This window comes from Dermacentor silvarum, chromosome 4 (genome assembly GCF_013339745.2).
Source record: "Dermacentor silvarum isolate Dsil-2018 chromosome 4, BIME_Dsil_1.4, whole genome shotgun sequence".
In the NCBI taxonomy this organism is placed as follows: domain Eukaryota; kingdom Metazoa; phylum Arthropoda; class Arachnida; order Ixodida; family Ixodidae; genus Dermacentor; species Dermacentor silvarum.
In genome coordinates this window covers 209,691,576-209,714,700 of record NC_051157.2, presented here as the reverse complement: position 1 = coordinate 209,714,700, position 23,125 = coordinate 209,691,576, and the positions used below count along the sequence as shown (strand labels likewise).

Sequence of the window (23,125 nt, the reverse complement as noted above, 5' to 3'; positions counted from 1 at the left end):
TGCGACCACAACAGATACCATAGTGGAGCGCTATGGGTTATTTTGACCACCCGAGATTCCTCAATGTCCACCCAGGGCTCTGTGAACGAGAGTGTCTATAGAAATTCAAATTCTGTGCATGGGAGTCAAACCCACAATCTTTAGCTCATAGGCATCAGCTTAACTTGCAATATTTCTCGAAAGGTTATGTGAAATTATTTACAGATAAGTTTTGGTTTCCACTGCTGAATAGTACCACCATCTTGAGAATGCCAGCCTGTAAACATACTTACTCTCACTATTGCATAGTTAAACACACATAGGGCACCACTGCAGTGTCAAATCAACCTGTGCAACTAGTATCTTGTTCGTTGAAATTTCCCTGCTGCATCACACTTGAATATAATATGGTGGCGCTTAAAATCCCTACATAAAATTGCCTAAAGCCACATATATTAAATATTATATTTACACAAATATATTAAAGCTACATAGTGTTTAATTTCACTGTTCAAAATATTGCAAGGAACAGATGTTTGTAAAGTCGCATACCTTAACCACAACTATATCAAAGAGCAAATAAATAGTTTAAAAGATTCACATTATCTAAAATTAGTGTCAACAATAGCCATTTCAAATTTGTTTCTTTTGCGCCATCTACCAAATGACCAACATTGCTATGACAAAAGGCTTATCACTATAGTGGCTATCGGGAAAGTCACATATAGTTTTCCACTGGGCAAAACAAGTTTGTATAACAACAGGATTGAGAGCTGGGCATTTTTGTGTGTTCTGCTGTATTGAAAAACTACGCTTGCACATGTTCCCTCATGTGTTTGCAATGGCACCTACATGTGTAGATAATTGCCAGTAGATAAAACCACAATGTGGCTTATCCACCTCTCACGGCCCAATGTAACATAGAGCACTTGTGGCCTGTCACCTGGGCTTAGACAGGCCTGTTTATAACCTTGACTCATACTTCCTTATCTTGTGTGGCCTCCTGCACACCACAGTGTGACCGCAGCACTTATGGCAAGAGGTAGTGATATAACGCTTATGTATAGATGTACAAGCACACAAAACTGCCAACATGCAAGTTTAACATGTGGAAAACTTATACTTGCGCCGTCTTCCAGCTGCAACATCAAAATGATTCGAATATGATCAGCATTCACTATCATAATGATGAAAACAGCATTTCTTAAAATTGAATTTGTTCTCCAGTAAGGCCACGCAGTCAAACAGGACCTTTTTCATGAGAAGTTTGCAGACGAATAAAAATGGGTTAATTTACATACAGCTGGCATTCTCAACTTGTCATGAATGGCAGTTTCCGACAACCTATCTTATCCTGCATTCTACCAGTGCATGCTAACCAAACTATGGGGATGGAACTTGGAGAACAATGAAACTCGAGATGAAGCTAAAAAACCACGCAATGAGCGATGACGCAGAAAATGATACACGCAATGTTATGCAACCAGACAATGGAAGTGTGGATTGAAGAGCAGACAAGGATAGCTGATATTCTAGTTGTGATCAAGATAGAGAAGTACCACACCTTGTGGGTAGTGTATGAAATTGAGCATACGGAATGTGCAGTTGCCCCTGTGGTTGGCTGACTGCATGCACTAGCTAGCATTACGCAAGTCTTTCCTTTTGACATGGGAAGCTTTTTTTTTTTATTGCCTGACGTGAGGACTGTAGCAGATACTGGGCACAGCAACTATATTTTGTAATGTGATGCACTGCTCCTGTCATACTATATATCATATACTTATTTAATTTGATGGGAAAATAATGTAATTGCGAAAATTATGCTTTTATGTGCATTTCCAGTCCCTATTGGTCCAACAGGAAATAAATAGGAAACCAATAAATCGCAATTACTGGGCCCTTTTGTTGATACCGATGCCATCTATTGGTCCTGTGGGCAACAAACTAGCTATTGGTTCTGTAGGCAATAACAGTGGTGGGAATGCCTTTCAGCGTTCTTGAGCAGCCAACGGAGCAGACAAAATTTACTTTTGGAGTGCATATTCCTGGGTCTGGAGCAAGCGTAAGGTTTCCACGAAAGCACACACAGAGAAACAAAATTTTAGCTTAGTGTTTTTTTAAGTTTACATAATCATTTCCTCATAAAAACTAGGAACAAAATAAGTGATTCACCATGGCACGCGACATCGGCAGTGGCAAGCTTTACTGCACTAAAGATGCCATGCTGCCATCTGCGCTGTGCGAAAGCGCATAAGTTAACAAAAAAAGAGAAATACTAAATCAATTTAGTGTGATAAAATCTTTGAAATATTATTCTTGCTTTTTAAAGCAAGAGCTACAGGTTGTGCATCTCCTGACAAAGGCGCTTGGTCCTGTTGTCGTTCGACATACAGGTACACTTGCATGTACACAGGTCTATTTACATACATTATGCATGCATTTCGTGACATGCTTTCTTCATGCATGCTGTACGCACAGACCATTCATATGAACTGTATGAACAGTTCATATGAATGAATAAATTCATATATTGTATGAACAGGCCTGAGAAACTTGAAATGCAACACAAAATAATACATGCACTTAAATAACAAAACGCAGCTACTTTTTCCGACCAGCATTACAGTTCAGGGAGCATATTTACTTATAGCAAACGTCATGATTTGGCAGAAAGTTTTTATGTAATGTTTAAATTGAGGTGCATAAAAATCAATTTTCTCCTTGACAATATAGCCAGGGTATCTGCATGATAGTCTTGGTCTTCACGTCCGTAATTTGTTCGGGTGAATGGTATTGTTCTGCACTGTTTGTGTTGTTTGCATCTCACTGACTGTAATGCCATGAACCAAGGCGGCCAATGGATGCGGCGGCACAACACTTTGTATTGTATTGCGTGGTAACTTCTAAACTTATGCACCACCAAAAGCATGTCACAGAGCAGCAATGGTGCAATTTAGGTAGAAAATACTTTTTTTGGGCAATATGGAGCAATGAATTTCAGTTGGTGCAGATTGGTGCAATTGGCGCAGCAACCCCACCACTGGCAAAAACTAGCTGTCACCTGTTGGACCCTACTGGTGTCAATACAAATCAATTGGTCCTCAGATCTTTCAAATAAGATCTCTGGGTGTAGCTATAATGCATTTTGGCAATCTGGGAATATATTAATCCCTGTTGCTCCCTTTCAAAACGCACTACAGAGGTGGCAGCACATGTGCTTCATACCCCTGCACAACAGTTCAAAGAGGAGGTAGTCTCTCGCTCTCTCTCCAATGGAAAAGTCTATAAGCAATAGTAGCTGTCACCTCATAGACCCTATTAGTGCCAGTACAAATTAATTGGCCATATAGGTGACAAATACCTGCCACCTATTGGTACTAATACAAATTCTGTTAGTCCTATAGGCAACAGGTAGATGTTGGGCCGTATTGGTACTAATAGCATTCAAATAAAGCCCAGCTCCAATAAGACAGAACTCACAGCACTTCTCTACTGGACAAACAGAAAATTCCATCAGTATTTTTGCTAGACATATGCCTCACGCAGGGATAGCATGCCTTGATGCCCTTATGGAAGAACGCATTCAAGTATCACACACATTAGAGACTCATGCAAACACTGCTCTTCACACCCATGGGGAAGGCTGGCTGTACAGTGCTTTAACCATTGGCTATTAAATAATATGCGTGCCACGAGGCACCCCGTACTGATTATTTTTCTTGAGTACAGGCGCTACTGAAGTTTCCATTAATTACTAGATCCTAAATATTTAAGAAATCTAACCTCTGCTATTGTGGACAAGTATTTCCATCTATTGCAAACATATTTAAAGGGGCCTTCAAGCACTTTTTATAGAAGTGGAGAAAGACATTTGAAGTGAAAATAGGCTATTTCAGAATCACTTTGCCGCAAAAAGTACTTCAATGCATTCAGCAGAAGCGGAGTTATCGGCAATCAAACACGGCCTCCGTTGTGCTCCCCTTCCTCCTCCAAAGCCTTGCACTGCGAAGGCTACGGCAGAGACGTCACCGTGGCGCACAGTTCCAAGTTTCCTATTTGGTGCCTACGCCGCGCTACACGTAAGCCAAACGCGGCTGTCCTCAGAGAGCAGCAGAGCGCTTAGCCACTAAACTCGTGGCGGCACCTTGCGGCGGCCGCGGTGTAGCTGACCGCAGCGACCAATAGCAGCCACGTATGAAGTGTGCTTTATTACTAAATAAAGCACACAGAAAAGAGCGAGGATCATGGGGTCTTTGAGATGAGAGCGTTTGAGAAAAAGGTGACTTCGCGCTCTGCTTGTGAGCTCCACTGACCGCATACGACTGCAGAACTTTGCTGAGATGTTCACAACAGGGCCGGTATTTTGTAGCTATGCCTTATGACTTATTTTATACTAGTCTTATCATCCACCAGCTCACGGCCGGCTGATCCCATTGATAACGCGAGCGGACCGTTGCTCTGAACACTGACAAAGCGCGATAAACGCAAAAAGGCATTAGCACCGGAAAGGCATCGCAACAAAATACCGGCCCAGCGTATGCTCCCCGCAGACTATGTTATTTCACCAAGCCCGAGGGGTGGTTCAGGGCCCCTTTAAAAGAGTATAGTGTATATTGCCACTCACACTACCTATGAATAGCCTTTTAAACGACCCATACCTCCCACTGGCAAATCGCCAGCTTTGGCAATAAAACCCCTGCCATGGCGCCCGGCCATTCGCCGGCTTTGGTAGCCAATTGGTTAAAAGCTGCAATTGTCATTGCTGCTGTCAACATTAGTGCAAACTAGATGCATACAGGGATGTGCATATTTCGTTTAAAATCTTAAAAAGAAGACGTTGCACCTAATCCTCGCTGCACTGTTCTTCCTTAAGTTTCGCAGAAAGGTTGCATTTTTGTCTAACGACGGGTCTACGTCGTTCACTGTAACACTTGGCAGTTACTTGCCTGGTTTTGAAAAAGAAAAATGCGAAGTTGCCTTTGTGTATGGCAATGCAAGCTGCTGCTGAGACAGTGCTAGCATAAACTTGTCACCACCTGCTGGCAGCTGCAGAAGGCAGCTGTTGCTGCGTACTGCCCGCTCCTCTGGAACATGTGACAACCTTCCCTGAACGGCTGCTTTCTGCAGCTGCTGAAAGGTGGCGACATAAGTTTATACCAGTGCCACCTTCGCAGCAGCTTGAATTACCATAAATGAAGGCAGCCTTGCATTTTTTTTAACGACCAGACAAGTAACTGTGCCAAGTGTTATACTGAATGATGTAAACTCTAAAATGTGATCTTTCTGTGAAATTTGAGCAAGAACCGAAATAAGCAGAAAATATTTTCTCGAATGTTTTATGCGAAATATGCACATCCCTATACAAAGAATTTAAGGAAATGCAGACACATAGACAGCACATGCTTCCGACTTATTTGCAACCACGAGAGAAATCTTTATGGTAGGAAAAATGCAACCACCACAATGATGAATGCGCATGTTTATTTCTTGTCCGTGGTCCAGCGCATGCTAATGTTTACAACATAGATTACTAGCTCGCCCCCACCCTCGTGTTTGTCCTACAGTGGAGTTGGGCTGACAATGATGGTGGCACCAGGAACATGAATGCGGTGAACCCACGCCAGATGCACTCACCATTAAGGTTTGGCAGCAGCAAAGTGCCAGCAGCAGCAATGCAGGCCAGGCAGACAGCACCGGCCCATGGGTTGAGTGGCTGCGTGCCAAAGGCTGCAATATAGAACAGATGTGCGGCACCAAAGGCACCCATTCCTGGGAGGAACCCCCACGGCCAGACCAGCAGCGCGTCGCCCAGGCACGAGAGGCCGAGGCCAAAGAGCACGCGGCGCGAGTAGCAGTGGCGTGCGTCGCCCAGCGAGATGCCGTGCAGAACAACGAACACCATGAGGAAGGCGACTGGCAGGCACTTGAGCAGGCAGCCCAGCCACGATGGCTGCCACGAGATGGCCACCACGAAGTAAAGGGCGACCGTCTTCAGAAACGGCACCAGTTTGGGACCCACACATTTCACCTGCACAGCAATTGTGAATGCAGTTAGTAGTGTTCATGTTGTGCATCAGGTAAAAGGTATGTTCTGCATTTTAATGCAATCAGCATTCATGAGCTACTTCATGCAGTTCTTGCTCTCCAACCATTTGGGTTTACCCTGAGCTCTTCAATAAAAAAGAAAACCTTCAAAGCTTCTCCCGTGCTAGCCAGGATTGATCCCACGTTACACATGTTCCTCAAACATAGAAGCCCAACGCCTTAGCAGGCTGCACCATTATGTTCTGCTTATCAATGACCCCCTTTCAAGTCAACGATCTTTAGCAAGGCACGAATGCGTAGGGTATGTGTCGCTCTTCAATGAACCTCTTTCACACCAACTTGAATCACTAGGCCTATGGGTATGCGGCCAGCGAAGGAACATATTAGCATTCGCACACATCGGCGCGCCATGCATCTCGGAGGCCACTCGCGTACTTCTTGGCAGCACAGCTACATTGCACAGCGTGTCCCAAGGGAAGCGCTAGAGAGGATCTTGGCAGCGGCACACACCTCAGGGATGACGCATTTCTTAGCATTCGCCTGCGTGCCATGCATTTCGGAGGCCACTAAAGGACTTCGTGGTGGGGCGCAGCATGTCCAGAGGAAAGCGCGAGATGTTAACGGCGGTGGCTTACGTTGTATCGATGCATGTATTGCTTCAATGCCAATGTCATTACCGTCGACAGACATCGCGTGAGATGGCTTCTGCTGGAATTAGCTTTTTCTGACTCCTGTGCCAGCTCTATCCCGAGGAGGGAGCTGGTGCTGACTCAAAATCCAGAGAGAACACTTCGTCCATAGGAACATCTGAATCATGTCCTAATATCCGTGCACGATTCCAGATACAAATAGGACACGCATCCGCCGGATGTCCGATTATTATTATCTTAGCGCGGACGTCCCAAAGATATTGAAGATGGACCTGTTTCAGATGTGTTACCACACAGGTCCCAAGGATATATATCACACATGGACCTTTTTTAGAATACGCAGTGAATATTTTGTCTGCCAAGAGGTTTGTTCCTCGTAACAGAATGTTTTCTCGTATGTTCGAATTACAATCCGAAACTATCGATGTCTGCGACTCTTCTGTACGTTGTAATTTGCAAATTTTCAGCTGCCATTGGCTTTGAAAATTTCATTTGGTTCAATAAGCCTATTGTGCTCGACGGAAGGCCTGGAAGAATGAGGAGTATACTGCACTTCCGCGCGCGTAACGTGTGCACACAATGTATCTGTCGATCTGCCCGCTGCATATATGTCACACGTACAGCGTATGCTATGCACGCAATAGTTATTACAGCAAACAATGTGCGAAAGGACCTGGCATATCCAATTAGCATATCTTCGTAAACAGTACACAGCATGTCCCCATAATGTCCCTCGCAAAAATGTAAGGGATGAGCTAGAACACGTAAAGTGCGGCCACACGTTCGTGTGAGGGACGTCCACAGAACGTATTCGACACATCCCGAGGATGTGTCACACAAGCAGCTATTTGATGTCTAAAAGATGTCTTGAACGGATAATTCAAAAGTGTAATAGCTCTCCTGGTCAAGACATTTTCTAGCCGTGGACGTCTCCAGGTACTTCAGTAAGCTCTGCTAACGTTACGCTAAAAGTTGGCTAATAAACATCTCGACAAGAATAACTTCAAGAATTGTATTACACGTTCCCAGAATTCTGAAGTAATGGCTTCGAAAACATTATGCAGGCTTTCATAAAACATCTTGACAAGAACAAGTTAAGAATTTTATTAGACGTTCCCAGAATTCTGTTATAAATTATAACAGAATTCTGGGGACGTCTAACAAAATTCTAATTAAGCTATAAAAGCCTGCATATTGTTTCCGAAGCCACAACATATAATGGCTTCAGAAACAATACATACAAATTTATAGCTGTCTTTAAAGCAGCACTTATAGATTGTCATCCTACAGTGATGTGCTAAGCAAAATCAGTAGCCACTTCCTCAGCATACCATGCATCCGTATGTAGCTGTACATGTTACTATATAGACTTGAAAAATAAATTGAAGCATTACATTATAATATTTATAATAACTTGCATAAAATTGTTTAACATATATCAAGTGTGCATAACATGCAGAAAGAAATTACCTGACCTTGTGAGAAAGCCACTTTATTGACTAATAAATTAAAGAACATGCAGAATGATTTTAGAAATTTTTTTAATACAGTAGAAAAGGTGACCACATAAAATAAGACGTAGCTGCAGTAACCACAGCAATCCAGGTCCCTTCCCTCTTGGATACCACTAGCTGCCCGCAGAAGTTTGCTCTGTAATACAACAGTGAAGAAAAAAGTGAGTAAGCCACACTTGATTTACAATAAAGATTTCAAATAGCAACATATGTGCCATTGTTTTACCTCGGTCACATTTACTTTATAAATGTAAGCAATGCTTTCTCTCAAAATCTTATGCTGTATGATGACGTTCAGAACTATGTTTCAGATATGATATGAAAAAGCTACTGTAAAGTACATGACTTGCAGTAGGTCATTAGCAGTTAAACGGTTTGCAAACAAATCTCTTACAAGAGTATGCTAGGCCGGTATTTTGTAGGGATGCCTTTAAAGTAATAATGCCTTTTCGCGCTTATCGCGCTTTGTCAGTGGTCAGAGCGATGGTCCGCTCGCGTTATCAACATTGATATCATGAGCGGACCGTCGCTCTGACCACTGACAAAGCGCGATAAGCGGGAAAAGGTATTATTACTTTGAAGGCATCGCTACAAAATACCGGCCCTACTGTTATTTAAGTAGTGGTGTTGGTGGGTTGTGGCAACAGGTGGGCTTAGCCTGACAATCAACTGCTCCTTCCGAGTGTCTCTTACAATATCACTGCGGTATTGTACCACATGTCAATAAAACCATTATCTTCCTAAAGGGACCCTAAGCACTTATCTAATCATAGAATGGCCTCACTATTAAAGGATGTCGTCTCACGAATCTCATGCCGCAAAAAGTTTTCCAATCCTCCAACTATAAGTGAAGTTACCACACCAATGCAAGCCTACTTTCCTGCCTGCTAGCGTGCTGGAAGCTACACAGAGGAGAAGCCAAGAAAGCAAATCCCCGGTATACTACGCAATGCAGCACGCTGCTGCCATCTTAAAGGCCACACGCAGCTAGAATTTCTGTAATATCATTCAACCAATTATGTGAAACTGCAGCTTTACCTACCAGATAACGAAAGAACGTTCTACTACATAACGTGCATGCAAATATGTTCGCGCCAGCACGGGCCCGCTAAAACAAAAGTGGCGTGCAAGTTGTAGCAGGTAAACGTATATGTACCGTAAGGAACTGCACCGTAACTGCAGGCGCTGGTCAAGGCTTGAACGTGAGTTGGGAAGAGAAGCATGAGCACTGGCGAGCAAACGCTTGCGAGGATGAGCACGGCCCTTTGAATCGCTCGCGGAAACTTCAGCGCGCCCCCCTGGTGCGGTCCAAGAGCAGATAGCAGTTCGCTCAAACGGAGCGCACGTACGTTTGCGACCGCGCGCGGCCAGATCTGTTGGTGACGATAGCTGGTATCGCAATTCCGGCTTCTTCACCGCTTGTTCACGCAAAGGGAAAGGAAGACACGGCTCTGATAAGGACGCTGAACGGGCGCGCACGTGTGCGCCCGGTCATTTTCTTTTTATTGCGATAGCAATTATATTTACACTTAAACCGGATTTCTGCCGTCGCCGTCGCCGTGAGGTTCCGTATAGATTCCAAGGGCGATAAAACCGTCGCCGCGCGCAGTATGCGCGAGTGAAAGCGCGCGGGGGACGCGCGCTATCACGAATAGAGAACGCACGGCGGAAAGCAAACGCGACTGTCGCGCGAAAGGCCGTCGGGGATATGGGAGGGAGGGAGGCGGGGCGACGCTGTGCTGCTTCACCAAATGCCTATCTTGCAATCGGGTGCAAGGGGAACAGGCCACTCAACCTCCCACGCGAAAGCAAGAAAGCGGGAAGGCAGCGCGGGAGGGAGGGGGGGGGGCAGCTTCTCCTCTGCCAACAACTTCTCCTCTGTACAACTCCTCTGCACTTTGCCCGGCGCTGGCAGTCGCCAGCACCGTCTCTTATCTCCACACGGCTCTGACCTTTGTATGCGCTGTGCATTCGCGGCTCAGTTTCCGTTGAAGCGATTGACCGCGCAAACAATTCGCCCGCTGTGGCGGCTGTGCTTGCTACCAGCGTTTTGACAGTCGTTGTTTGGGGTCATTCGGTGTGATCTATTCTTGTTTGCTGGTGCGCGCTGACACCACGCTTGTTAATTCAGTTAGTCCAAATGTGTCCAAGTTTATGCAGCCGATAAAACTACTATCCCTACTCCGAATAGCTCTCTACTAATTTGCTATCGCAATTGATGCTTCGCCTTTCGGGCGAAACTGCGACATTTTTTTTCTAAACGTTGACTGTAGTGACAGACTCAGCGAGTGAAAAAATTGGAAAGGAATCAAAAACCCCGCAGGCTTTTTCTGCTTGTTCACCCAAAGGGGGAAAGCAGCGAAAGGCTATATGATGCGACGTTACTGGATTGCATATGGCTTGTTAAAGTCGCACGGAATGTAACGCTGCGCGTCGGGCACGCGCATTTTAAATCTTTTTCACTTTCACGGGAACGCCTAAGCATGTCGCACATTTCCCGACAAAAACATCTAAAAAAGTTTGTGAGTTATACGCTCTCAAGACTGTTCAGCAAAGTATACTCCGGTGACGCTAGAGGTGGGCTGTTACCACAGCTGAAACAAAATAGCATATTTGATTAACCGTACTTCCTGCTACATAATGTTTCCAAGAACATCTGTTTACCGTCTTCGCGTGGACCAAGACGTCTATAGCCATTCCGAAAAGTTTTCAAGACGTTTTGTGTTTCATGGGTAGCAGCAGCCGATAACGTGAATATGGAGTGGCACGGCACTGAAGATTACCTCGAGCTCCTCTCTAAGTACATGGGAAAGGCCTATCTTTCTCAATTGCTAGGCATCCAATGCATGGTATCTGATGAGGTTTGGTGTATTTAGAATTTTAAAAAAAGATTATATCTATATGCTGACTGTAGGGAGCAAAATCTTGATTAAGTCCATCAATCTTGTTACAAGAATTGTTAAAAATCACAAAATGCCAAAAACGCAACTATACAGGGTGTTTCAGCGAACACTTTCAAATTCTTTAAAGGTTGCCTGTGGCAGATAGCACAATTCTGGTAAATGAGCTGGTCTACTCGAAGAGGCAGACATTACTTGCACAAGAAATTGAAATGCATAATCGACTAATTAACAAAAAATCGCTAATTAAGTTTCTAACTAAATACCTGATGGCCCATATTACAATTTACCGATTGTAGCCATGGAGTTCGCAAGGCGGATCACTTGGAATGAATTCTCAGGACCACACCAGTTTCGAGATATTAATTCCTGAACTTTGCGGAGAAATGCATTGACGTTCCAGTTACATTTGTGATTGAATGCATGAAGCGACGTTTTGTTAAGCAAGTGGGGCTGTGAAATATGGTGCTGTGATCTAGTCAAGCTATTCAGACTAACAGCTCTTTGTCACAGTCCTTCTTCTTGTATCTTTGACAGAATTAAAAAAAATAAACTTGATTGACTGAAGTGCTCGCGTTTGACAGAGTTTACAATTCCAATAATGCGACAAGTGCTGAAAATCTGAGGAGTTTGTTAAAGAAGGGGCGTGAAGTTCCCGCAGCGTTATTTGTCACCGAAATCCAGCCCCAATGATGAAAACTGATGCCGGTAGGATTTGAATGACCCGACCATTCAGCGACGCTTTCGCCAATGAATCTACCATTTCGTTTAGAAATAAGCCCTTATTCCCCAAAGCCATCTAATCAAAGCTAAGTGAGGGGGGCACGAACGATTAACGAGCGTGAGTCATCTTGTGTGGGGAACTGCGGCTCGCGTGCATCTAAACCAACTACTACTTCTGAAAAAAAAAAAAAAAGCTAACCGCATAGTTTCTGGCTCAGATTACCTAGCTCATACCAGACCACTCTTTATTAAACATAGAATATCTCCCATCCATCATCTAGTGTCATTTACCATACTTCGCGCCTTCAATAACTTGAGCTTACCTCGGGCTAAGTTCATAATCCAACTCTCATCGGTGACACAAACGCACACTCATACAAGCACCAGATGCAAAGAGAAATGGCATCTACCTCAACTTCGCATAACGTATGGCTCCAAAATGTTGCATTTCCTTGTTCCGAACACCCTTAACACAAACAAATGGTACACAGAAAACACGAACCTCAACAAAACAAAAAAAAAACAATTGTTCAGCAATTTTTTGAGCATGTGGTGGGCCCAAACACAAATTAGGGTGTATATATATATATATATATATATATATGCCACGGTATAAACGGAAAAAATTTATGCTATGTATTTTGTTTGAATGATCCAATTACGATATCATAGTGTCGAATTGCAATTATGTTTTAAACCTTCTGTTTCTGCTATACCGTTGGTTTTTGCTTTTTTTTTCTTCTCAGTGCATTATATATTCGAATTTTACTTTTGTCTTACATTTAGTTTAATTGTAATTCTGCATTGTGTACGGCTCCTTGATTCATGATGTATGTGAAATTCTATTTTTTCCCTTCAGTGCTGTCATTTTGTAAATGGGCCCCCCGGACCCCGTCGTCAAGCTGCTTCAAGGCAGCTTTTTGTCCCGGGCCTTTTTCTCTTGGAAAAATAAATGAATCTTATATCTTGATCTGAAAGCTCGCACAATCTGGGAGTTATCAGAAGCAGTGAGAGAGGAGCACATACATAGAGAATCCGTCACGACCAGCTGTGGAACGTGTTTACGGAGGGCTAGAACTACAGCTAGAAATTCTGCTAGAAAGATAGGTACGAACTCTGGTAGGCAAAGAGAAAACGACCGATCGAGAATATGAGCAAATATTCAAATTCAACACTTTTATTCATTATGGGAAGCGTCAGTGGCAATAGCCGTCTTGACCGGTACGTGCAATAAGTAATCACCTAAGGGGACATGCTACTCGGAAAAACTTTTCTTTAATTATTTGTGACAACTCAATGAAGCTTTCACCATTTACAGAGTTCGCGCTCCTCTTTTCAAATCTGCGTTTAGTTTTCTGATAGCTCATTTGGTTAAAGTATTGCACACCATGCATTTGTAAAAACAATGCATTTTTGTGCAAGTTTAGGCGATATCAGTGAGCACAAGAAAACCCTAAAAAATTGCTCATATTTCTCCCTATAAATAGTAGAATTCAATAAAGCAAAATAATATACTGCAACATTTGTTTTAGTCTAGAAAAAAATTCCAACGTCGGGTTTCAGTTTTACCATTCTCAACGAAGAATATTTTGAAAATATCTTACTAAAAATGCTTGTTTAAAGCTCTGAAAGTTGTTCCTTTGAATTAAGGACATTTTAAAGCATAAGTATGCCAAATTTCATTATGATCAGACTACATAAAGTACACGAATTTTAGTGCACAAACTCTAAATATGCTACAAAATGAAGAACTGGGAAAAACACAATTGAAAGTTTAAAGAACATGTCGCGACGCTAGACTTCGGCAGGGAAACGATTTTTACAGCGAAGCTGTTAAGGGCTCACCTTTCGATCGTCACGTCCGGCAATAGAAAAAAACTCTCATTGGCCGTATGCTGTATGTGCGAGTGAAAGCGAGCGAGGGACGCGCGCTACCACGGGGAGCGAACGCCTGGCGCAGAGCAAACGCGACTTCCCAATGGAAGGGGAGTGGTGGGCGAGGGCATCGAGGCACTTTAGACTAGAGCACTGCACGGGCCTGATTTTTCGGCCCGAGCCCAGCCCGGGCCCGTAATACAAAGCCCGGCCCGGGCCCGGGCGTTTAGTCCCCACCATTCTTAGCTATACTTAACCAGGCTCAGTTTCGCTAGTTCACAGGTGTATGTGCCATTGCGCTTGGACCCTTTCTGCACTGCTGACAGGATCGGCCCACATTTTTGGATTCAGCGGACACATTAGGCCCGGCTGAAACAGCTTCGCTGTTAAAAATGAGAACTTCATCTGTTTTACTATTTTATTTGATAAGACATAATCATCTGATAAGATATACAGTCATTAGAGCGGTGTGGATGTGAGAACAAACGGGGATAACCGATATTCTAGTTGACATTAAGCGGAAAAAATGGAGCTGGGCAGGCCATGTAATGCGTAGAAAGGATAACCGATGGACCATTGGAGCTACAGAATGGATACCAAGAGAAGGAAAGCGCAGTGCAGGACGACAGAAAACTAGGTGGGTGATGAAGTTGGGAAATTCGCAGGCGCAAATTGGAATCAGCTAGCGCAAGACAGGGTTAATTGGAGATTGCAGGGAGAGGCCTTCGTCCTGCAGTGGACAAAAATATAGGCTGATGATGATGATGACAGTCATCTTGCACGTGTCACTTCAACTTGGCACAGAATGCATTGAACCATGCCATGCATAACGGTCGCGTGTGCTCGAAGGCCTACTTATAGGCTCTTCAATGAGCGGGCCCGAGTCTGGCCCGGTCCCGTGGCTTCAAGCCCGAGTCCGGCCCGGGCTTTCGGGCCGGCCCGGGCCCGTGGAGTGCTCTACTCTAGACTGCGTGTGCGTGCCCGCTCTCCCACTGCGGCGCATGCGCGCAGCCCTGCCGGCCTCTGCCGCCGAATATCTCTGGGCTCTCGCCCTAAGGTACCTGCATATGAAAAATGCAGGGACCTTATCTCGCCCGCCTCTCCCCTAAGAGTGTCGACAACGGCGTTTAGCCGTTCGTCACGTAGCCAGCGTTTTGACAGCGGTTGTGCGTAAGGTCCCTGTACTTTTCAAAGGTAGCGCAAACTTCTCCTCTCCCCGCAGTTTCCTCCTCGCACCTCCCTCTCGACCGCCATTTGTGAGCGAAGCGCGCGGCCTGCTGCTCCCTCTGCGATCTTTCTCTCCTCTAACTGTCAATCCCACTTCCCCTCTGTGCAACGCGGTTGAGGTGTCCTCTATTGAGAGACAGTTATCGCGTTGCACTTAACCCAACTTTTCACCCCTTTCCACAACAATCTCCACAAGCGCGCGGCCGCTATATACCGCCCGCTTCATTTCGTATCGCATGCGTCACGTTGAAGCGCTTGCTTGAAACGCGACTGTTCTGGGCGAATTTCCACAAGGCTGTTCGTACGTAAGATAATGTTACGGGAAGGAAGAAACGTACTGGTTTTGCAGACGGGTTTTAATGGCTACGCAGAGAAGCGAAAACCCAGAATCTTCTTTGTCGTCTCCCAGGGCACCAACCATGTCTTCTTCTTTCCACCTTACGCACTGTGACATTACCCCCGTCAGAAGAAGCACCTTACTGGTGCGACTCACTGGTTCCAGAAAGGAACGGTTTGAGGCGGCTGACGTGGACGACGTCAGATAGAGGTGAAGGCACGGTAGCATCCAGAGGAGACACTTCATATGTGACAGGCGTCACCTGGCGGAGGATGCGATAAGGGCCGTAGTATCGCGAAAGGAGTTTCTCCGAAAGGCCGACACGTCGAGATGGAGACCAAAGTAGCACAAGATCACCTGGTTCGTATTCGACATCGCGGTGGCACTGATCGTAACGGCACTTCTGACGTGTTTGGGAAGCAGAGAGACGAAGACGGGCAATCTGGCGTGCCTGGGTCGCTGCGGTTATAACATCACGAGCGTACTCCGTCGGCGAGTCGAGTGTGGTCGAAAGAAGAGTCTCGAAAGGCAAGGTCGGTTCACGGCCATATAGAAGGTAAAAGGGCGAATAACCAGCTGTGTCGTGGCGCGAGGAATTGTACGCAAACGTGACAAATGGTAAAGCAGTGTCCCAGTCGCGATGATCGGAGGAAACATACATCGCAAGCATGTCAGTTATTGTCCGGTTCAGGCGTTCAGTAAGACCGTTAGTTTGAGGATGGTAGGCTGTAGTAAGCTTGTGTTTAGTAGCACAGGATCGAAGTAAGTCGTCGATGACTTTGGCAAGAAAGTATCGCCCGCGATCGGTGAGAAGTTGACGAGGTGCGCCGTGGTGTAAGATAACGTCGTGAAGCAAGAAGTCAGCGACGTCTGTAGCGCAACTGGTGGGAAGGGCTCTTGTAATGGCATAGCGGGTGGTATAGTCCGTAGCGACGGCAATCCACTTATTTCCGTCGTTTGATATAGGGAATGGTCCGAGAAGATCAACGCCAACGCGAAAAAAAGGGTCGGTCGGTATATCCAGAGGCTGCAGCAGACCAGCGGGATGTACAGCAGGTCGTTTTCGGCGTTGACACGACTCACACGCGGCGACATAGCGACGGACGGAGCGGGTGAGACGGGGCCAGAAAAATCGTCGCCGAATTCGGTCATAGGTCCGAGAGACGCCAAGGTGTCCAGCAGTGGGAACGTCGTGCAGTTGCTGGAGTACAGTCTGCTGAAGATGAGACGGAATGACGATTAGCAGCTCGGGCCCGTCTGGGTGCATGTTGCGGCGATACAGGGTGTCATTTTGTAGGACGAACATGTGAAGGGATGGGTCAGACGGGTCAGAGAGCAGGCGTTCGATAAGCTGCCGTAACGATTCATCGCGTCGCTGTTCAGCCCCTATGTCTTTCAAGGCGGAAAGCGAGAGGACGCAGATCGGTGCGGCATCCACTAAATCGTTCGGTGCATCGACGGGGTGACGAGACAGGCAGTCGGCGTCCTGATGTAAACGACCCGACTTGTAGACTACAGTGTATGTGTATTCCTGAAGGCGTAGGGCCCAGCGACCGAGGCGTCCGGTGGGATCCTTGAGGGAAGAAAGCCAACAAAGGGCGTGGTGATCGGTTATAACCGTAAATGGTCGACCATATATGTAAGGTCGGAACTTGCCCACAGCCCAAACGAGGGCGAGACATTCCCGATGATAAGTGGTTCTTGAGGGAAAGGGAAAGGTTGGCGCTATCTTCTGCAGCCCTTGAGGGAGCACGGCTCAGCGCCAACATTCCCGCTCAGTAATCGAATAATTGCGCTCAGACGGGGAGAGGAGGCGGCTGGCGTAGGCGATAACGCGGTTGTGCCCACGTTGGCGTTGGGCTAAAATTGCGCCGATGCCGTATCCACTGGCGTCAGTGCGAATTTCTGTCGGAGCAGAAGCGTCAAAATGGGCGAGAACAGGTGGTGTGGTGAGTAGCGTGATGAGGCGCGAGAAAGAAGTCGCTTGTTCAGAGCCCCAGCAGAAAGGAACATCTTTCTTGAGGAGGTCAGTCAGGGGACGAGCAACATGCGCGAAATTTTGCACAAACCGACGGAAGTAAGAACAAAGACCGATAAAGCTGCGAACATCTTTGGCAGAGGTCGGTACAGGGAAATTCTGCACTGCACGAACTTTCGCGGGATCGGGGCGAATGCCTGACGAATCGACGAGATGTCCGAGCATGGTTATTTGGCGGTGACCGAAGTGGCACTTGGACGAGTTGAGCTGCAGGCCAGCGGCGCGAAAAACGGAAAGCACAGATGAAAGTCGTTCAAGATGGGCCGCAAAAGTTGGAGAGAATACGATGACGTCATCCAAGTAACACAAGCAGATGGACCATTTCAATCCACGCAAGAGCATGTCCATCATACGTTCAAAGGTCGCCGGGGCATTGCACAAGCCGAAAGGCATTACCCTAAACTGATAGAGGCCGTCAGGTGTAACGAATGCGGTCTTCTCACGGTCCATTTCATCCGCGGCAATTTGCCAATATCCGGAGCGAAGGTCTATTGATGAAAAATAAGTGGCACCGTGAAGACAGTCCAGAGCATCGTCGATCCGTGGAAGCGGGTATACATCTTTCTTGGTGATCTGGTTTAGATGACGATAGTCCACGCAGAATCGCCAGCTGTTGTCCTTCTTTTTGACGAGCACAACAGGGGAAGCCCACGGACTGGAAGAGTGTTCAATAATCCCTTTGGCAAGCATTTTGTCAACTTCGCTCTGGATAACTTGTCGCTCAGAGGGCGACACCCGGTATGGGCGTCGGCGAACAGGTGCCGCATCGCCGGTATTTATACGATGCTTCACAACCGTAGTTTGACCCAAAGAGCGATCGTTCAGGTCGAAAATGTCGGCGAAGGACTCGAGGAGGTCATGGAGCTCTGCGGCGGATTGGGGGTCGAGGTCGGGCGCAATCATCTTGGCAATGTCGTCGGCCGGGGCAGATGCAGAAGGCGCAGAACGAGCACTGGTCGATGATGTAGCAAGAGATAGTGCTGAAATATAGCACTCGCGGGACGGTGACAACGTGGCAAGTGACATCCCTCGAGGAAGTACCTGAGGGCACTGGCCGAAATTGAGGATGGGAAGACAGGTCTGATTGGCCGCTACAGAAATGACGGTGTGTGGGAAGGAGACATTGTGGGAAAGCAGGACTGAAGTCGCGGGAGTGAGGACATAGTCTCCGTCTGGAACAGGTGGAGAGGCGAAAACGGTGATGCAGGTTGCTGCTTGGGGAAGAAGACGAATAAAATCCGCAGAACAAAGCTGAGTTGGTGCTTGAGCAGGAAGGTCAATGGAAAGGGGTAGGTCAAGTTGGACAACACCGGCTGAACAGTCAATCAGAGCAGAATGGGTGGTCAAAAAGTCGAGGCCGAGGATCACATCGTGGGGGCAGCGTTCGAGCACACTAAACAAAACGGACGTGTGGCGTCCGGCGACACTGACACGTGCAGCACACATTCCGAGCACAGCCGGAGTTCCACCGTCGGCGACCTGTAGCAGTCGAGTCGGAGCAGGAGTAAGGACTTTCTTCAGGCGCGTCCGAAGGTCAGCACTCATGATGGAAACTTGCGCTCCAGTGTCGATGAGTGCTGTAACAGGCAAACCATCCACATCCACTTCCAAAAGGTTCCGATCAGTAGGCAGGGTCAACAGAGGAATTTCAGGCCGGGGTGCTAGAGCAGCGTCACCTCCCGGAGCTGCCCCAGTCAGTTTCCCGTCGGAGAGCGGCGACGGTAAGCAGGGGACGGGGAACGACGCAGCTGGGGTGAACGGGAGCGGCTACTGTGCGGTGATGATGAGCGGTTAGTCGCAGTGACTCGGGCGTTGTCAGGTGCATCTTCGAACTCGGTGGGGGGCGCAGGCGGGCGAGGATTCAATGGGGAGCGGCGGTAGGCGGGAAAGCTTGGTCGAAAGAGGGCCGGCCAGGAACTTCGGCAATGGCGAGAGATGTGGCCCACACGTCCACAATAGAAGCAGATGGGTCGGTCATCATGTGTGCGCCATTCGGCCGGGTTGCGATAGCTCGGGTAAGGACCGCTCTGGTTCCGGTAAACAGGGGCAGAGGCAGCAGACGAAGCGAAGTCAGGACGGTTGGCGGAGCAGATGGATTGCAGACCCACATTGGAAAGTTCTTGGCGAACGACCGATTGTATGAGGGACACGAGCGGCCGGGAATCGTCAAAGCACTGCGTCACTTGTGTGGCAGGAGACGCTGCTTCAATTTCTCGCCGGACTATACGTACGACGTTCTCGGAGGGAGTGGGCTCACGCGGAAGACAAAGGTCTTCACACGTCGATGAAGCAGCGGTGTTGGGTAGGCGCGTGAACTGCTGAACTATGCGGCGACTTTTCGCTTCTTCAAAGCGGCGACATTCGTTAATGATCTCATTGACTGTGTTGATGTTCTTATACACGAGAAGGTTAAACGCGTCGTCCGCTATGCCTTTTAAAACGTGACTGACCTTGTCTGCCTCTGTCATGTTGTTATCCACCTTGCGGCAAAGAGCCAAAACGTCCTGGATGTACGCCACGCAAGATTCAGTGGACGTCTGTGCACGGGTCCCAAGGTCCTTCTGAGCAGCACGTTGGCGGCCGATGGGCTTGCCGAACAAATCACGAAGCTTCTGTTTGCATTGCTCCCAACTGGTAATCTCTTCTTCATGTGTCTCGAACCAGACTCGTGCCGTTTTTTTGAGGTAGTATATTACGTTGGCCAGCATAAGCGTGTTATCCCACCTGTTGCTGGCGCAGACCCGTTCGTAATTTGCCAACCAGTCATCGACGTCAACGTTGTCAATCCCAGAAAACATGCCAGGGTCGCGGGGCTGGGTTAGGATGACCGTCGGTGGCGTCGACGGGGCCGCGGTTGAAGACTCCCCTTCGGATGACATGGCAGCCAGGTTACGTCCGCTGCGGAGCTCCGTCTTGCGCAAGTGAGTACCCCGCACGTCCACCAATAATGTTACGGGAAGGAAGAAACGTACTGGTTTTGCAGACGGGTTTTAATGGCTACGCAGAGAAGCGAAAACCCAGAATCTTCTTTGTCGTCTCCCAGGGCACCAACCATGTCTTCTTCTTTCCACCTTACGCACTGTGACAATATCTACGTAAATACCTTCAATTATTAGTAGAATCTGCATCGCTCAGACGAGGAAAACGAAAGGTAGAACAAGTCAAACTCAATCCTAAACAGTCGATCGTTACTACTGCTGATTGTTTCTCGGAGTCGAATGGTGTTCTGTTTACCTGACGCATTTACGAAAACAAAGAGCTACAACAAACTATGCACACACAACACAGCGGAGACATTTATGTGCTAAATACACTCAACGTGTTTTTGTTTTTTTTTTCTATTTCAAAATGCATCCGTGCGCTTTTCTTTCCCCTCAGTTATATGCCTTGGTTCCCGTGTGTGCGCGCGCTTTCTGCGTTTTCCTCTTTAATTGGCGACTCTTCCATTATGCTCATTTTATGAGAAATCATGCTGGCATCCATATTGCCAAAATGCGCCCTTTTGTTCACCGCGAAGCATAAACCGGGACTTTTTTCTCCTTTTTTCTTTTTTTACTGAGTCGTTGGCTGATGGTGAACTCGCGAACGCACCCACCGTCCCGCGTTCGTCACGAACTGGGCGAGAACAGCGATCAGAACCTCCCTTAGTAATGACCTCCCTCGGTGGCAATTAAATTTCTTTCTTCCGATACGGCGGAGCCATATCGCTCGGCGTTTGACATTTCGTTTGCCGCAAAGAACCGCAAAAATCTTGTCTCCGTTGGCAATGCCATTCGAACATCCAACAGCACAGCAAGTCGGAATCGTGCTGCAGCCAAACGCGTCTTCAAAAAAAAAAAAAAATCACAGCATATCTACGAAGTGAATGACGATGAGTGGGCGAAGCACCGGGGGATCATTTGGGTAAACCACAGCTATGGACGAGAGATAAAGAGAGCGCGCGTCGGGAACGAGAGACTCAAGGTAGTTTTATCAGCTGTATAAACTTGGACATGCAGCAGCACCAGCAACGCGCAGAACTGTTGTCGACGCCGTCGGCGTTTTGCCCGCGTTCGATCGCACCGAACGCGCGCAAAGTGGAACCGGAACGCCATCTAGTGAACACTTCATAAAACTACAGGTGGCTACATACTACTACTACTACTACTACTACTACTACTACTACTACTACTACTACTACTACTACAGAGGAGGGAACGACCCACACCCTAAGGAGCTTCGCCCCTAAAATGTAATGAGCCTACGCTCACGTAGAGCTGACATGTGTCCCGGTGTTTCTACGCTCACTAATGGCGCCGTTTTCCCGCGATAGCCGCGCGGGTTTTGTAGCGTTAGCTACACTGGCCTAGCCAAGCCCGTTTCGCGCGGCACATCAAGAGCCGTGCTGCGCATGCGCAAGGATCAGTGATGTCACACGGCTTGCGCACCGGAGCCACCGGAGCCGGCACCTCTCGCGCACTCCGCCGCCGGTCTGCGCATTCCGGAGGAGTGACGTCGTAGCCGTGGTAGACGCACTGGCGCCGGCGCGCGCTCGCTGTGCAGTCGCCGTCTGACACTGCGCTGGAGCCGCTGCGCTTCTGACTGGCGTTTGCCAGTGTGGTATACATAAGTTGCACGTGACGTCAGTTCCTGCCTTCCGGTTTTGCGTCCGCCATTACCGAGCACATACGTCGTGGTGCCGGAGCAGCGGAGCTGTGTTTACGTTCGTGCGGCGGATCGTTTTGCTTTGTGCGTATGCTTTAATCAATTGCCTTGCGCGCATGGCGAAGGAGAATTGTGCAGGACTTTGTCCTGCATACTTTGATGAACTTGTGGGACCAACGCGGGCCAGGTACAAAGAAAAAATCGCCCTATGTACGTGACGGCGTGGATCCATATCGGCTACCAGTTGGTGCGCAAGCCGCTGTTAATGCAAGCCTGCTACCACCGGTTACCCATGTTGACATTATAAATTATCTCGTGTTATCAACAAAATACATTATAAATTATCTCGTGTTATGTTTCATTAGATCAGATGAAGGCTTACAAGTCGCTCGACTCGCACAACTACTTTACGAGCGGATGGGTCCGGAACCTCATTGCCAAGAAGTTGCCGTCTAAGCGAGTTGTCTTGCTTAGCCAGGTGAGTTGAATGCACTCATTTCATAGCTGTGATAAAAAAACAGCAATAACCACATAAAGGATCGACATACATCAGCCTAAGTGAAATTGAAGCTTCAACTCGCGTCGGCCACGCGGCGATGTCGCCGAGCGGGGATAACGTACACCGAATTTCACAATCTGGATCAGAAATGAGCCAACGCAGAGTGAAAGCAAAAAAAAAAAAAAAGAAAGAAAGAAAAAAAAAAGACACACACTCCTGTTTTCCTGCTTTCCGTTAAAGGAAAGCAGCTTTAGTGTGTCTACTGCCGAACTGTATTTTTTACTGCCCCTGAGTCCCTGTTCTTTTCCTTAAATTACTTGGGATTACCTGCAACGGGAGCACGACAGCTGCTTTCAAAACTTGTGCATGATCATTACCAGCTTTGTGTCAGCCAACAACACTGCAAACAGCAATTGTGGTGCTCAGTCACCACACTTTTTTTTTTCTTTGCTTTGCAGCCGAACACGAGAATGAACAACTGTTGTGAGGAATAGCAAAAAAAGAAAAAAAAAAGCGATTTCATGTGATTGCTGACAGAAAATGAAGGAGGCTGTGACCGAAATTTTGTTTTGACTGTTTCTCTGCAGGTAAACCATTCTTGAGGTCCTTCCTGTTGAGGCGCGCAAGCCAAGTACCTCTCCGCTTCTCGGACAGCGCCTTTGTGCGGTCGCACTGATTTGTTATTACCTTAGGC

At 47.2% G+C, this 23,125-nt stretch overlaps 1 protein-coding gene across 1 annotated transcript in view; it reads right to left on the bottom strand.

Annotated features, from left to right (window-relative positions):
• The window catches only part of LOC119450918 (lysoplasmalogenase-like protein TMEM86A), a 68,984-nt gene that overhangs the window by 11,451 nt on the left and 34,408 nt on the right, over nt 1–23,125 (bottom strand). Inside the window, exon 2 of the mRNA XM_037714387.2 lies at nt 5,614–6,007. Coding sequence (XP_037570315.1) covers nt 5,614–6,007 — 394 coding nt within the window. The remainder of the gene's footprint in view (nt 1–5,613; nt 6,008–23,125) is intronic.